This window comes from Rhipicephalus microplus, chromosome X, assembly GCF_043290135.1.
Source record: "Rhipicephalus microplus isolate Deutch F79 chromosome X, USDA_Rmic, whole genome shotgun sequence".
Lineage (NCBI taxonomy): Eukaryota > Metazoa > Arthropoda > Arachnida > Ixodida > Ixodidae > Rhipicephalus > Rhipicephalus microplus.
Window position 1 is genome coordinate 241,959,884 of NC_134710.1, and position 16,777 is coordinate 241,976,660.

Below are 16,777 nucleotides of genomic sequence, written 5' to 3' on the forward strand. Positions count from 1 at the left end.
TTTGCTTATTGGGACTTGTTCGTGCAGGAGCAATAAGATAACAAAAACTAACCATGGAACCTGACATTTTTTTCGTGCGCAGCGGTGCAGTGTGACAAGCCCGAAGACCCCCTGAACGGTCGGGCCATCTTCGACCAGCTGCTGTTCAACTCGGTGGTGCGCTACGAGTGCCACCATGGATTTCGCCTGAAGGGGCCTTCCACGGCACGCTGTAACTCTCAGCGGCAATGGGAGGGCGCACCTACACACTGTGTTGGTGAGTACCTCACCGCAGCTTGTCTTAGAGGCTAAACAGCTATGTAAGTAAACACTGAGTTCAAGGTAGTAAGGAACTGGAGAGAAGGAGGGTAATGTGACTTTGCGCGTGTATTCATAATGGTGCTTATTAGGAAAGTGTATACATGCAGCCAAAACGAATCTGGAGCTGTCCACCGAAATAGACCGTTGGTAGAAAAATGACTTGGTCTGCCGTAAACAGTATGCATAAATGCAACCATGAAATGGCTACGTGCAAAGAATATTGGTGGGAGAATATACTAGCCACAATCGTAAAATATCTATAATTCACGTCTGCAGTAACACGCCATACGCTACATCGCACCACACAACGCCATACTGCGCGGTAGTTCTAATAAGTGTCCTTGTTTCCTTTCACTGTGGTGTACAAATCTAGAGGCGTACCTAGAATATGCGGCCACGTCTTGATGCAGTTTTGAAAACCGAACTAAATAAGTTTTTTGGGCTGAACCACAATGAAAGTCGTGTCTCGGCCAATCCCTATCTGCCCCACGTCAGACGCGCGTGCACCGCATGCAGCATGGTGTCATCTTTTGATGGAAGCGGCTAAACACGTGCCGCGAAACTCACGAACCACGGATGTTAAAAAGAGCACCGATAAATTGTGCGGTTCCCTGTACTTACCTTTGCAACATATCGAAAATCTTAAATAGAGTTCCTGTGTACTAAACATTACTAGAAATTATGCACAGTCATCAAGAAGAGCTCGAAATCAATATGTTTTGTAACTTGTTGGGCACTGACCAGCGCGTATAATGCTGTCCTGCAGAAAGGTTGGAGGCCAAAGACCATACTTCTTTAGCATTTGACTAGTTTCCCTGACGTCTGAGTGCTCGGATGACGGCGCCGGCTTTTGGTTCAAGGTCACTTTATGTTCACCAACAACAGGAGCTAAGAGCATCATCATCATCATCATCATCATCATCAGCCTGACTACGTCCACTGCAGGACAAAGGCCTCTCCCATGTTCCGCCAGTTAACCTGCTCCTGTGCTTGCTGCTGCCAATTTATAGCCGCAAACTTCTTAATCTCATCTGCCCACCTAATCTTCTGTCTACCCCTAACCCGCTTCCCTTCTCTGGGAATCCAGTCAGTTACCCTTAATGACCAGCGGTTATCCTGTCTACGCGCTACATGCCCTGCCGATGTCCATTTCTTCTTCTTGGTTTCAGCTATGATATCCTTAACCCCCGTTTGTTCCCTAATCCACTCTGCTCTCTTCCTGTCTCTTAAGGTTACACCTACCATTTTTCTTTCCAGTGCTCGCTGCGTCGTCCTCAATTTAAGCTGAACCCTCTTTGTAAGTCTCCAGGTTTCTGCTTCGTAGCTAAGTACCGGCAAGATACAGCTGTTATATACCTTCCTCTTGAGGGATAGTGGCAATCTACCCGTCATAATTTGAGAGTGCTTGCCGAATGTGCTCCACCCCATTCTTATTCTTCTAGTTACTTCAATCTCATGGTTCGGCTTTGCGGTTATTACCTGCCCTAAGTAGACATAGTCTTTTACAACTTCAAGTGCACTATTACCTATCTCCAAGCGCTGCTCCTTGCCGAGGTTGTTGCACATTACTTTAGTTTTCTGCAGATTAATTTTAAGACCCACCTTTCTGCTCTCCTTGTCTAACTCCGTAATCATGAGTTGCAATTCGTCCCCTGAGTTACTCAGCAATGCAATGTCATCGGCGAAGCGCAGGTTACTAAGGTATTCTCCATTGACTCTTATCCGTAACTGTTCCCATTCTAGGCTTCTGAAAACCTCCTGTAAGCACGCGGTAAATAGCATTGGGGAAATTGTGTCCCCCTGCCTTACACCCTTCTTGATTGGTATTCTGTTGCTTTCTTTATGAAGCACTATGGTAGCAGTTGATCCCCTGTAGATTTCTTCCAGAATGTTTATATATACTTCATCTACGCCCTGATTCCGCAGTGTTTGCATGACGGCTGATATTTCTACTGAATCAAACGCCTTCTCGTAAGCTATGAAGGCTATGTATAGTGGTTGGTTATACTCTGAGCATTTCTCTATTACCTGATTGATAGTATGATTGTGGTCAATTGTTGAGTAGCCTGTTCGAAATCCTGCTTGTTCCTTTGGTTGATTGAATTCTAATGTTTTCTTTACTCTATTAGCAATTACGTTTGTAAATAGCTTGTATACTACAGAGAGCAAGCTGATCGGCCTGTAATTCTTCAAGTCCTTGTCATCTTCTTTCTTATGAATAAGATGATGTTAGCGTTCTTCCAAGACTTTGGTACTCTTCCCGTCAGGAGACACCTCGTAAACAGGGTGGCTAGTTTTTCTAACACAATCTGTCCTCCATCTTTCAGCAGATCTGATGTTACCTGATCCTCACCAGCAGCTTTGCCTCTTTGCATGCTCTCCAAAGCTTTTCTGACTTCTTCTATCATTACTGGTGGGGTGTAATCTGGGTTACTGCTAGTTCTTATAGAATTAAGGTCGTGGTTGTCTCGGCTACTGTACAGATCTCTGTAAAACTCCTCCGCTATTTTAACTATCCTATCCTTATTGGTAGTTATTTTGCCTTCCTTGTCCCTTAGTGCATACATCCGATTTTTGCCTATCCCAAGTTTCCTCTTCAATGCTTTGACACTTCCTCCGTTTTTCAGAGCGTGTTCAATTCTCTCCAGGTTATACCTTCTTACATCGCATACTTTACGTCTATTAATCAACTTCGAAAGCTCTGCCAGTTCTATTTTGTCTGTTGTACTTGACACTTTCATGATTTGACGCTTCTTAATTAGGTTCTTCGTTTCCTGGGAAAGCTTGCCAGTGTCCTGTCTTACTACCCTGCCTCCAACTTCCACTGCACACTCCGTAATGATACTCGTCAGATTATCATTCATTGTATCTACGCTAAGGTTGGTTTCCTCACTAAGAGCCGAGTACCTGTTCTGCAGCGACACTCTGAATTCCTGTACTTTTCCTCTCAGTGCTAGCTGATTGATTGGTTTTTTGCGTATCAGCTTTTGTCGTTCCTTCTTCAGGTCTAGGCAAATTCGAGACCGTACCATTCTATGGTCACTGCATCGTACCTTGCCAATCACTTCCACATCCTGCACGATTCCAGGGTGTGCACTCATTATAAAGTCTATTTCGTTCTTATTTTCGCCATTAGGGCTCCTCCATGTCCACTTGCGGTTTTCTCGTTTTCGGTAGAAGGTATTCAAAATCCGTAAATTATTGCGTTCTGCGAATTCTACTAGTAGCTCTCCTCTGGCGTTTCTAGTGCCGATGCCATAATCTCGTACTGCCTGGTCTCCAGCCTGCTTCTTCCCTACCTTTGCATTAAAGTCGCCCATCACTATAGTGTACTGTGTTTTTACCTTACTCATTGCCGATTCCACGTCTTCATAGAAGCTTTCAACTGAAGCGTCATCATGGCTGGATGTAGACGCGTAAGCCTGTACTACCTTCATCTTGTATCTTTTATTCAGTCTAATTACGATACCTACCACCCTTTCATTAATGCTATAGTATTCCTCTATGTTGCCAGCTATGTTTCTGTGAATTAGGAACCTCACTCCCAGTTCTCTTCTGTCTGCCAAGCCTCTGTAGCAAAGGACGTGCCCATTCTGTAGCACCGTAAAGGCCTCATCTGTCCTCCTAACCTCACTGAGCCCTATTATATCCCATTTAACACTCTCTAGCTCCTCGAATAGTACAGCTCGACTTCCCTCACTAGATAAGGTTCTAGCGTTAAACGTTGCCAAGTTCAGGTTCCAATGGCGGCCTGTCCGGATCCAGAGATTCTTAGCACCCTCTGCTGCGTTGCAGATCTGACCGCCGCCGTGGTCAGTTGTTTCGCAGCTGCTGGGGACTGAGGGCCGTGAGCTATTTGACGTAAGCATGTGGGAGGTAGTGGCCAGATACTGCACCAGGGTGGCCAATCCTTCTCTGGTGAGGGAGTGCGTTCTCCGCGGTGTTTGCCGGTGAGGCCGCACCCCAGGCCTCTTAATGCAGTTCCATCAACACGCGGATTTTTTTTTTAATCCGGTTGGGAACTGCGCGGTACCGGGATTTGAACCACGGACCTCTTGCATGCGAGGCGGATGCTCTTACCACTACGCCATCGCCGCACCGCTAAGAGCATATTATGTTTCAAACCTTGAAATAAAACTTTGAAGAGGGGGGGGGGTGAAGGCCAGTTGGAGATTCATGGTTAGAAATGGCGACCTCGAAGCCACAATGGACGCAGAAAGGCACAAGAAGAAGCGGTGCAGAAACGCAGAGACAACAACCGCTTCGTGTTGTCTATTTCTGTGACCTTTTTTGGGGATAAACACCAGTGACCCGTGAGGGGAACCGTTCAGTTCTACACGATAGTGCATGTTATGGCTAGATCACTGCTTAGATAAACTTAAAAAAAATTCTCGCAGTAACAAGCAACCACTATGACTCACTTTCTTTTGCCTGTGTGAGTGTACTTTAGGCAAACTCTCCTTATTTGGGAAACAAAGAAAAACAAAGAAAGGAAAAGAAAGAAAGAAAGAAAGAATGAAAGAAAGAGAGAAAGATATTACCTATAGTTGTATTCCAAGACTTATGCCTTCAGTACAAGCTTTAAGGAAAGCTAAGTGCGAAGAAACCAATGTGAGCCTACTGAAAAATTTAACAACTTCTCTAGTCATTTAAAAAACGATAGTTTACTGGCCTGTGGAGGAACGTACAACATCCCTCGTTTGAAAATGGATGTGAGGAGAAGAAGAGCACCCTACAAATCCGTTCCTCAATATTGAGACTACCGTTTAATTTACGCTCCCCAGGTCTTGTGCGGACGCCTGCACACTTTGTTTGAGAAGTGCGGAGATTGCACAACGCTTCCGACATCCTCATTATCGGTCTCCCTCTCCGCTAGCCTCCTTTCAAACTAACAGACTGCGTGCGCAGCCGAGACCGCTAATGTCCGCCTGTTGCCTAACGCTATATTCAGCTGACACACCGTGGTATATCCATGTACAATAATCTTTGCGCTTCTTTTTCTGTGATTCCCGTTTTGCCTCTCTCCGACGTACCTTCTAGACACTGGTTTTTGCGTTAGGTTCGCCGTTAGTCCACTTTATTTTTCTTTCTCCTTCTCTTGTTTTTATTACATTCTTTCTCTTCTTCGGCGCCTGAGCGCCGTAAAAGAGGAGGAGCAATAATAACCTGTTTGCCCAAATCCAGAAGATTTCGCGCTTCGTTAGCACCACACTCTTGGTGGTGCGACCGCGCGCACCGTTTGACTTTCTGCCAGCCGTCGAACCTATTTGCGGCCTGGAAAGCTTTTTATCGTTCCTCGTTTACTATCCATGTCCCTATTTGTCTCTTTTGTTTCCCTCCCTATGTTCTTTTTTCTCTTCAATTTTTAGCGTCTTCGAATACCCATTTTCTCGATTATTGTTGACTCAATTTAGTCCTCGTTAAGTGCGTAATGAAGTTTAATTATGATAATGTTTCAACAGTATCCCTCTCCTATAGCGATGGAGAAATAAGAGTACATTGGGATGACAAAAGCGAGGAAACGTAAGGAAGAGGGTCTGTTTTCCGTAATGACCTTTTTTTTTCTCTCTATTTTTTTCGGATGCCACCATCGTCGCTACTGCTGCCCAGTAAATCCGCAGCCCGCGGCTCTAGTATGGGGTGCAGAAATAGTGTTCCTCCCCTTCCGAATCCGGTGGTCATTGCAGCGTGGCGGCACCAGCCAGAAGTGCACATAAACGAGAGAGTCTTTAAGACAAAGACACCATGGTCGACGACTTCAACAAATAAAGGGAACGTTAAAAATTTTTTTTTCCCTTTCCTTAAGGCTGGCCGTGAGCTTAAGTCGTCCTTCGCGCTGAGTAAGCCTCTTTCTCTTTGCCCTCGTCTTTTTCTTTTTTTTTCTTGCCAGTGTTTTTTGCAGTCGCCGTGAATATTGGCTCAGACGCAGTGTTCTTGCTTAAGTTCCTCGTCCGCTCTGTTTCTGTTTATTTCTTCGCTCACATTGTGCCCATTCTGTCCCGCTCCCGGTAGCGGAGGAAGCTAATAGTATGCAATTACAGGACAATTTTTATAGACATAAGCCTTCCTGAATTGCACGGTCGTTACTATGTATAGGGGCTTTGTATACGTTACCCACTCTGTTTGGATGTCCAGCGTGTTTTGCTCATCTTGCGAGTGACGCTCACATTCACGGACGTGACCGGGAAATTTCACAAAATGCGCAAGACTAGAAATAGTCAATATGCAAAACTAAAGAAATGCATGGAAATCTTTCAAAACACACTCAATCTCATTCCACTTTCGCGTGGCTCGATTAACTTTCCGTGTACTTTAAATCGAATGCATGTTGCTCCAGAGTGGCGTCTAAAACAAAATAGTTTTATCAATAAACGTAGCGCCTGGTACTATAAAAACTATTTATTTATGGCGAATTTGTGCCCGTAAACTCAAAACTAAATGGTCAGCCAAAATGTCCCTCGCTCGCTGTCTCCAGCTTCGTCGGTCTTTTCTCCTTCACCTCGAGTCTCGTGCCGGTCCCGTAGCGTAGCATCGTGGCGCGTGCAGGACGGTGTTCAATGGCACGGCTTTCTTGCTACTTGTGTAGCGGCTTTTACAAACCCGAATTGTTGCACGCGTCTTCTGCGAATGTCGAACTGTGGCAATATGCTTGAAAACTTGCATAACAGAAAGGGGATTTATTCTATTGGCGCAATCATGTTAACGTTGTCCCAGCCAACATAATTTGCTACCTGTTACTGCATGGTTAAAGGTATCATCTCGGAATCATGTAAAATGTGATGCGAGCAGCTAAATGCGCGCACATCAAAAGTACTTACGCCACGGACGTGATGGCCGCAGTTTAGGTGCCACTTGAATATGCATAAACTGGGCTTTAATTTTTTTCATGCATCTCTTGTCCTATACAGCAGGAATACGGACGGCATTCGCGAATTCTGGCACCGTAAACAGTTTTTTAATAAACTACAAGGTTTTAGCATTCTCAACAGTGATATCACAAAATACAAGCAGTGAATCTATATTTTCGTTTCATTTCTTAAAACTTTACTTCCTAAGAAATGTGATCTTGATGATGAAAATTTAGGACAGATATGTCGAGCAAAAAAGTGAGTGAATGCACGTTGAAAGGGAAACGCTTGGATGTACCTGTGGGTCCGAATAAAGGTGCAACGGGGGAGCACCATAGCAATGAGGGAAGATGTATACAGTTAAAGACAACTACTGGTGTATGCAGGAATGGTGTATACAGGAAAAAACTAATGGTGTATACACTAATGGTGTATACAGGAACAAAATATCACATTTACATTGCGTCTCATAGCAATGAAAGAGCAACAGCAATTCACACTTGTCTAAACAGCTACAATAGAGACTCTTTATAGTAAAACTTGCTCAGCGTGCTTACTGCCAGTTAAATGCTGAATGTCATGTCCAAAGCGTCTCGTTTCAAGTATCGTTTCATGAATCTGAATTAACATTTTTCGACACCTCTACCCAATTTCATTATTATGATAATGAATATTGTTTTCAAGTGCCGGAAGCTACGAAAACAATAACGATAACTCCACTAATACATTTAGTGACCGCAGAAAATTATCAATTTTTTAGTAAGCCACAGCGTTCATTGGCTATTCCTAGCCGTAGTGTGGGTGCTGCTTTATGCACGATTTTCGTAGAATAGGTAAAGAGAATCGAAATTTCGCCAATAGTATAGAATTGGGATTTATAGGGCTGCCTAATAGATGATGAAACTAGTTAATTTACTGCAAGTGCAAGGGGGTTTATTAGCGACGCCAGGTAATAGGCAGACAGCCGGTACAGAAACAAATGCTCGGGCAGTCCAGTGTCTACAGCTCGTGCTCGCGCTTCGCACTCAGCGATGGTCCCACTATCATTGCCTTGCGAATTCCCCACTACAATGCCCCGGCGACGAAGACGAGCCATCCTGGCGACTCAAGGTGACAAGAGAACAGGAGGGTCGTAACAGGGCTTGAGGCGACTGACGTGGACCGTCTCACGACCAAGGCGGCGCTTGTCCGTGGACGGCTTGAGTGATTCAATCACATAGGTGACAGAAGAAGGGTGCTGTGTGACGCGGTAAGGGCCCGTATACTTTGGTGTAAACTTGGGAGTCAGTCCAGGAGAGTGGAAAGGCAGTCGGAGCCACACGAGAGAACCGACGGGGAAGGTATTCTGAACAAGATTATGGTCGTGGCGATCTTTTTGGAGGGCTTGGTTATCGGCTGTGAAGGACCGTGCAAATTGACGACACTCTTCGGCATGTTCAGCCATTTCAGAAACTGGGCTGCACTCTGAGGCATCAGGATTGTATGGCAAAATTGTGTCGAGTGTGTTGCATGGGTCACGACCATATAAAAGAAAAAAATGGAGAAAAGCCTGTTGTTGATTGAATCGCCGTATTGTAGGTGTACGTCACGAAAGGAAGAACAACGTCCCAGTTGGAGTGGTCGGAATCAATATACATAGCGAGCATGTCTCCGAGGGTTCTGTTGAAACGTTCCGTTTGGCCGTTTGTCTGAGGGTGATAGGCTGTTGATGTGCGGTGTACCGTACGGCATGAATGTAGGAGCTGCTGCAGAACTTCGGACAAAAATACGCGCCCTCTGTCACTCAGGAGCTCCCATGGTGCACCATGACGAAGAACAAACCGGTGCAAGATGAAGGTTGCAACGTCACGAGCACCAGCCGAAGGTAGCGCTGCTGTTTCGGCGTACCTTGTCAGATGGTCGGCAGCCACAATCACCCATCGATTGCCACCAACAGAGCACGGTAGCGGGCCGTATAGGTCAATCCCAACACGGTCGAATGGGCGTGCAGGACATGGCAAAGGCTGCAGTTGACCGGGTGAATGAGGGAATGTCTTGCGCTGCTGACACTGGGAACATGAGCGAATGTGTTTGCGTACAAACGTGTACATACCCCGCCAGTAGTAACGTTGGCGGATCCGCTCATACGTCTTTAGCGCACCGGCGTGTGCGTGTTGCGGTTCAGCATGAAAATATTTGCAGATATCAGACCGCATATGGCTGGGTATGACTAGCAGCCATTTACGACCCGTCACTTGATAGTTGCGACGGTATAACAGGCCATCCCGTATGGCGAAATGCGTTGCTCGGCGGCGAAGAGCACGCGGGTAACCGGAAGTTGATGCGTCAGAAAGCATATTCAATAGCGAGGCGATCCAAGGGTCCTTGCGCTGTTCGGATGGCATGTCTGTGACGCTGACGGCAGAGAGGGGAAGGTCCAGGGCTGATATATCCGTATCATCGGATTTCACGGGTGATCGTGAAAGCGCATCTGCGTCAGAGTGCTTTCGCCCCGATCGGTAGACGACGCGTATGTCGAATTCCTGGAGGCGTAGTGCCCAACGTCCGAGGCGGCCGGAAGGATCTTTTAGCGAAGCCAACCAACAGAGTGCGTGATTGTCAGTTACCACATCAAAAGTTTGGCCGTACAAATAGGGGCGAAACTTGTTTAACGCCCACACAATCGCGAGGCACTCTTTTTCCGTAACAGAATAGTTGGCTTCTGCCTTAGTGAGGGCGCGGCTGGCATAGGCGACCACATACTTCGTAAAACCTGGCTTGCGTTGCGCGAGTACTGCACCAAGGCCAACGCCACTTGCATCCGTGTGTACTTCGGTTGGCGCAGTAGGGTCATAATGGCGCAGTACGGGTGGTGAGGTAAGGAGTCGGCGCAGTGTTGCGAAGGATTCGTCACAGGCTGCTGTCCAATTCGAAAGATCTGCAGGGCCAGCAAGGAGTTTGGTGAGTGGAGCGATGATGGAGGCAAAGTTCCGGACAAAGCGACGAAAATAGGAGCACAGGCCCACAAAGCTCCGTAGTTCTTTAACAGTAGTCGGCTTAGGAAATTTGGCAACAGCACGAAGCTTGTCAGGGTCGGGAAGAATGCCGGCTTTCGAGACGACATGACCAAGTATGGTGAGTTGTTTAGCCCCGAAGTGACACTTCTTCAGGTTAAGCTGAAGCCTGGCGTTTGTAAGGCACTGTAGAATCTTGCGCAGACGAGTGAGATGCGAAGTGAAATCGGGTGAAAAAACCACAACGTCATCAAGATAGCACAAGCAAATGTTCCATTTGAGACCACGTAAAATACTGTCCATCATTCGCTCGAATGTGGCAGGCGCATTGCAGAGTCCGAATGGCATCACGGTAAATTCATAGAGGCCATCCAGTGTGACAAACGCCGTTTTTGGACGATCAGACTCAGCCATTGGGACCTGCCGATAACCCGAGCGAAGGTCAAGCGAGGAAAAGAATTCTGCACCTTGGAGACAATCGAGAGCGTCGTCTATGCGGGGAAGAGGGTAAACATCTTTCCTCGTAATGTTGTTTAGGCGCCTGTAGTCTACGCAGAACCGGACTGAACCATCCTTTTTTTTTTTTGACGAGTACAACTGGGGAAGACCAAGGACTACAAGAAGGCTTGATGACTCCGCGCTGTATCATGTCGTCTACTTGTTCTGCAATTACCCGACGCTCCACTGGTGACACACGATAAGGGCGCTGGCGCAAAGGAGTACTCTTTCCTGTGTCAATTGTGTGCACAACGGTGTTCGTTCTTCCTAGCACCGCTTGGGGAAAGTCAAACGAACGCTTGAATTCGTGCAGCAGGGTAACAAGCTGCTCTCGTTGAGCCGGGGCGAGATGGCTGTCAATAGAATGGTGAAATGCGTCGGTAGACACGCTGTTCAAGGCAAAGTGAGGAACCAACGCGTTCAGCTCCATATTCGGCTTGGTGTCGAAGAAATCGGCAGGCACGATAGTACCTTCATCGATGAGCTGAATGTGGCCGAGCGTCTCGTTGCGGCGCAAACTGAGGGGGCACGAGTTGGGATTGGAAATAAATATCCCGGTAGTGTCTTGACAAAGCTCAAGAACGGCGAATGGCAGCGATGTGTGGTGGCGGCTACCGAAGATGTCAGATGGCGTGAATAGGACGGTAGCGTCAGAAAGTGAAGCACAGCAGGCAGGGACAAACTGGGCGCTGAAAGGAGGAAGGTCTATGTCCGTCGCGACGACAAGGTTAGCCACACTAGATACGGCCGCATCAACAGAAGGCGCATCACCAAACGGTAACAGCTCCACTTCGGCCCGAGCGCAGTCCACGACGGTGTGATGACGTGATAAAAAATCCCATCCTAGGATGACATCGTGGGAACATGAAGCCAACACGTGAAATTCAATGGTGTACAACACGTCTCGAATCACAACTTTTGCTGTACATGACGCGACGGGCTCAATTTGTTGGGCGCTCGCAGTACTAAGAGAAACTACGGGAGAAAGCATCGTCACTTTACGAAGAGAGCGGCAGAGTCTCTCACTAATCACAGATATCGCGGCACCGGTATCGATGAGTGCGAGTGTTCGTACACCTTCGACGATTACATCGATAAGATTGGCGGGAGACAGGCGAGGACTTAAACGATTAGACGATGACGCAGCTCGTGCCTCCGGAGCTGCGGCAGTTAATTTTCCGTCTCAATGGAGGTGGGTCGTCGACGCATAGGCGACACGGAATGACGACTTGGTGAAGGTGAAGGCGAGCGGGAAGTAGAACGTCTAGAAGCGAATGTTCGGGCGCCGGAAGCAGTTTGCGCATCGCGTTCGTGAACTTCAGGTGGTACGTGAGGCGCGTGGTATGGGGGTCGAAACGAATAGTCAGAATATCTTGGTGCGTTAACTGTGAAGCGCCGACGACATAGACGTGCAACGTGACCTGGAATTCCGCAAAAGTAACATATAGGCCAGTTGTCAGCGGTGCGCCAAGGATTTCCGGCGTGTTGCTGTGGAAACGGCGCGTTGAACGGTCGCACAGGTTGTGGCGTATACATTGGCAGATGAGATGCAGGAGGCATTGCCGCGACGGCCGCACAAGTCAGTGGCGCGGCAACAGGCGTTGGTTGAGAGGCAGGCGTAGGTAATGGCAACGCCTCGGAGACCTGCTCCTGAATAGCCTGTCTTATTGTCGGCGTTAGGCGGTTCGTTGGTGCTTCGGTGGTCGGCAGATACGAGAGACATGAAAGTTGTCGTGCGACCTCTTCGCGTACATATTCTTTTATCTGCTCCAGCAGGGAGCTGTCACCACCGACGGCCAGGGCAGCGAGAGAGTCGTCTGCAGTCGTTGACCTCCGAACTGCTGCACGTTGTTTCCGAATCTCTTCCAAGCTCTGGCACAAGGTCACAAGTTCGGATACGGTACTTGGGCTCTTTGCCAGCAACATTTGATAGGCATCATCGTCTATGCCTTTCAAGATATGCCTGATCTTGTCATGTTCGGTCATCTCAGGGTTGAAGCGCCGGCATAAATCGATTACATCTTCAATATAGCTTGTGAAGTTTTTGCCCTGCCTTTGTGCACGTCCGCGTAGGCGCTGCTCAGCACGCAGCTTGCGCACTGCGGGGCGATCGAACACAGCTGCGAGGGTGGTCTTGAAACCGGCCCAAGTGATAAATTCAGTGCGGTGGTTTGTGAACCACAGGCTGGTGACGTCTTTGAGATAAAATGGGACATACTCTAATTTCGAGGGGTCGTCCCACTTGTTGGCGGCGCTCACCTTCTCAAACAGCTGCAACCAGTCCTCCTCATCTTGGTCCTCGGTGCCACTGAAGAAGGGCGGATCTCGTTGGCGCAGGGTGGTAGGCACGATGACCAGTTGAGATTGGGCCGTGCTTTGCTGGGTGGTGCCTTGCTCGGTCGTCTGATCAGGCATTGCTGATGTAGTGGGCAGCTTCCGGCTTTGAAGTTCCAGGTTTGCGTACCCAGCACACTTCCACCACTTTGCAAGGGGGTTTATTAGCGACGCCAGGTAATAGGCAGACAGCCGGTACAGAAACAAATGCTCGGGCAGTCCAGTGTCTACAGCTCGTGCTCGCGCTTCGCACTCAGCGATGGTCCCACTATCATTGCCTTGCGAATTCCCCACTACACAAGTGGTTTATTAGCTAGCCAGTAATGATTGCTGGGGTAACTATATGTGATTGTGGCGCGCTATAGTTGAGTGCCCCCGAAATTTCGAGCATCGGCGGTTCTTTGACGTGCACCTAAGGCCATCAACTGCGTCTGACACTTCACCTCCAGCAAATGGCGACTGTCGTGACCTGAATCAAACACGCGTCTTTATAGACAGCAGCCGAGACCAGCCAGCTTAACTCACGCTCTCGTCCTCTGCATGACGCGCAGAGAAGGTTGCATTATGTCGTGGTTGTTTTTTCTACACGTTTCTTTGAATCTCCCGAAACATATTTCAGACGAAATTCGAGCAATAATTATACTCAAGGTTTTACAAACCAGTGAGTATAGCAGGGTCAGTGCAGTGCCTTTTTAAGCACCCACACACGCATCACATTGCACATGATGTGCCTTCAAAAATACGCGTTCAGAAGAAACACGCCTGTGTGTTCATAAACTTAATACCAAAAAAATAAAATAGCTTGCTTTTGCTCAATCTTTTTTTGACCCCTTCATGTTGTCCGCTAAAACTATGCTGATAAATTGTGTGGCATTGATGCAAAGGAGGCACCACAGCTCTACCCATCTGAAGCGTGCGTCAAATTGTATCAAAACAGTTTCTGTCTTTGTATTCGAAAGCTGCCCTATGAGCTGCTATGAACTCTGCAGGAATAAGGCTACAAATTACTTCTTATGGCCTTCGCTAATTCGAGGAAATATATGTTCAGAACAGGAAGGTTGCTGCATATTAAGTGCGCAACGAAAAAGCATGTTTACAACGATACAAGAACGCGGCAGCTGTGGCCGATATTCAACCTCACAATGCCATAACAGCTGAGCAACAGCAGTCGGACGAAATTCTATTTGTCACCACCATCACCACTTTCTACGCATTCTGTGTGCCCTAAAATTACCGCAGGGCCATTAAATGCGACCAACGGATTAAGCGTCCACTGATCAAAGTATGATGTTCGCGTCTGGATTCTAGCGGGCTTCTGGCTCTAATGTTGCAACAATAAGTGTTTACGTTGGCTGATTACAAGGTATCTGCATCTAGTTGGTCTTCAGCTTATTTTCATGGGAGGCAAACGCTATTCAAGGTGCCAGAGATGACTGAGTTCCACCTTGCTGAAGACTTATAGACTTCATGCAAAATCAAAGGAACACCTACTCGCGTTCCCGCAGAGATTGACTGCGGCCATCCTGGGCACCTGCACAACGGTTACGTGGAGTTCCGCTCCTCGACGCTCAACGCCAAGGCCACCTACAACTGCTTCGACGGCATGAAGTTTCAGGGCGAGTCCAACACCAGCATTTGTCTTGACACCGGCAACTGGTCCAGCCCGCTGCCTAAGTGTCTCGGTAAGCTACGTTTACGTTCTATGCGTGCCACGTTCTATGCACCCTTTCGCAGAAGGGGAAAAAAACGCCGCCATGATGGGCTGCGCGCGAAAGTACAAAGGCTGAAGTCACGTCTTCGGCAGTGCATTTCTTGGGGGTCGCGCCAATTGGCGCAATCCAAAAAGAACTATGGCGGCGCCGAGGGAGCTCACTTTCAAATTGTGTATATGTGCAGCCCTTTCAGCATACACTGGTGGTTGAAAAAAAAGACAAAAAAAATGAACTTCACCTTCAATAGCGTACGATTGATTGATTGATATGTAGGATTTAACGTCCCAAAACCACCATATGATTATGAGAGACGCCGAAGTGGAGGGCTACGGAAATTTTGACCACCTGTGGTTCTTTAGGGTGCACCCAATTATGAGCACATGCGTCAACAGCATTTATGCCTCCATCTAAAATGCAACCGCCGCAACGATAGTGCACGAGACAAAATGGCTGTCGCTCCAGAGTAATGGCGTTCCATCCGACAGAAGGCACTTACGCACTTCAGTATACGTGCGCGCGATTCTCAATATTTTGACATATACTTTTTTCTGTGTGCATATATTATCACGTGCTCGAGTTTCTTTAAAACAGTGTTTTATGTTATTGTTTTCGCGACATTAGTTACGCAGCACAAACAAAAAAGCCTTTTTGTTCGTGCTTCTCCCTATTGCTGCAATTATTCGAATACCAGCCGCTATATAGTCATCTTTAACCAGCAGTATTCAGCCAGAACGCCTTGATTTGTGACGCAAAATGGAAGGCATTCAACAATTCAGTGACCTATCGCTAGTGTAATAGTTGCACGCTGAGTCTTATCTGGCTGAAGTTTGCAGATGTTCATGTTGCTTACTTAGACCGTAAACGCATCTTAAGTCTTGCGGAACACGCGTAATCGGAAAACTTCAGGCGTTAAAATCTCCATTCCCGTTTGCTGAGCAATCTAAGGTGTCACGAAAAATCTGCGTTGCGACCTTTCGTTTTTTTTTCTACAGCCCGTTAGGTTGTGAACCCGTTAATATAAACCTACGAAAGCTTCAGAGAAAATTGTCAGTAGTCGTCCAAGTCACACGCGCAATAGAGGGCGTCTAATTGTCTCGGAGTGTCTAGTTAAGTTACTAGAATCCTATCACTTTCGCTTTATTTTCGTGCTGCGATGGTTTAAATATCTGGTTTGCAAGTGAGAAGGCGTAAGTTAAATGCCGGTCATGCGACCATGTTCGACCGGAATTCAGTCTTCGTATATTCGCTAAGTTGCGCTTTGTGATCACATACCAACCGTCTTATTGTGCACTTAAGTTTTTTTTAACAGACTAGGATTTATAAATTACTATTACGTGCTAATTCGATCTTGTGCCTCTCAGCAGCTTCATTACCTTTTTAGGTGCAAAGCACTTTTGGGGGCTGGACAGTTATAGGAAAAACACGTAAAAATTGATAGAAACAAAGCAAGAGAGGAATAGCAAAAGAGAAGGAAGAAAAGGAGGAATAAAAGAGAAATAAAAAGAAATGAAGAGAAAAAAGACTGTAGCAGCTGAAAATTATGAAAAGAAAGAAATAGAAAAGTGAATAAAACAAAAAAGCTCGCCCAAATCCGCCCTTCTTTCAGGCATGCTACCACTAGGGTGAAGCTGTCTTTATTTTGTCTTCTTATTTTGCGCTGAAATGTGCCAACTCTTTTTTACCGATTGCTTTTGTAGCAGTGCAAGGGTGAACTATCCTCAGTGTAGCAATTTTTCTTAAGATGGCATGCGCACTCCGTCTTAGTGCTGGCAGAGAGAGGGCTTGGTTTGGGGCAAATCATTGTAATAATTACATAATGGCTTTTTGTTTTTATGTGTAAATGTTGGTAGCGCGCACTCGGGCTTGACTTTTTTGATAGTTTCTATTTTACGCATCACGTCAGAAGTTCCTGTTAATATTGCACTTCGTTTGCCCGTGGACGTTAAGGCATTGCACATCTGCTGCCCTGATCCAAGGCAAACACTCGACCACTAAGACCAGCGCTGCGATCAATAAGCTGTCGTGTGGATCCTCTCTTCCGATCCTTGTCATGAGTGGCATTGCTCGCAATGAAAGCTAGCTTTCGTCAGCT

General features: G+C 47.0%; 1 protein-coding gene across 1 annotated transcript in view; it reads left to right on the forward strand.

The window, feature by feature from the left end:
* Positions 1-16,777, forward strand: part of LOC142776033 (sushi, von Willebrand factor type A, EGF and pentraxin domain-containing protein 1-like) — a 496,230-nt gene that overhangs the window by 261,253 nt on the left and 218,200 nt on the right. Inside the window, exons 7-8 of the mRNA XM_075878866.1 lie at positions 83-256; positions 14,479-14,655. Coding sequence (XP_075734981.1) covers positions 83-256; positions 14,479-14,655 — 351 coding nt within the window. The remainder of the gene's footprint in view (positions 1-82; positions 257-14,478; positions 14,656-16,777) is intronic.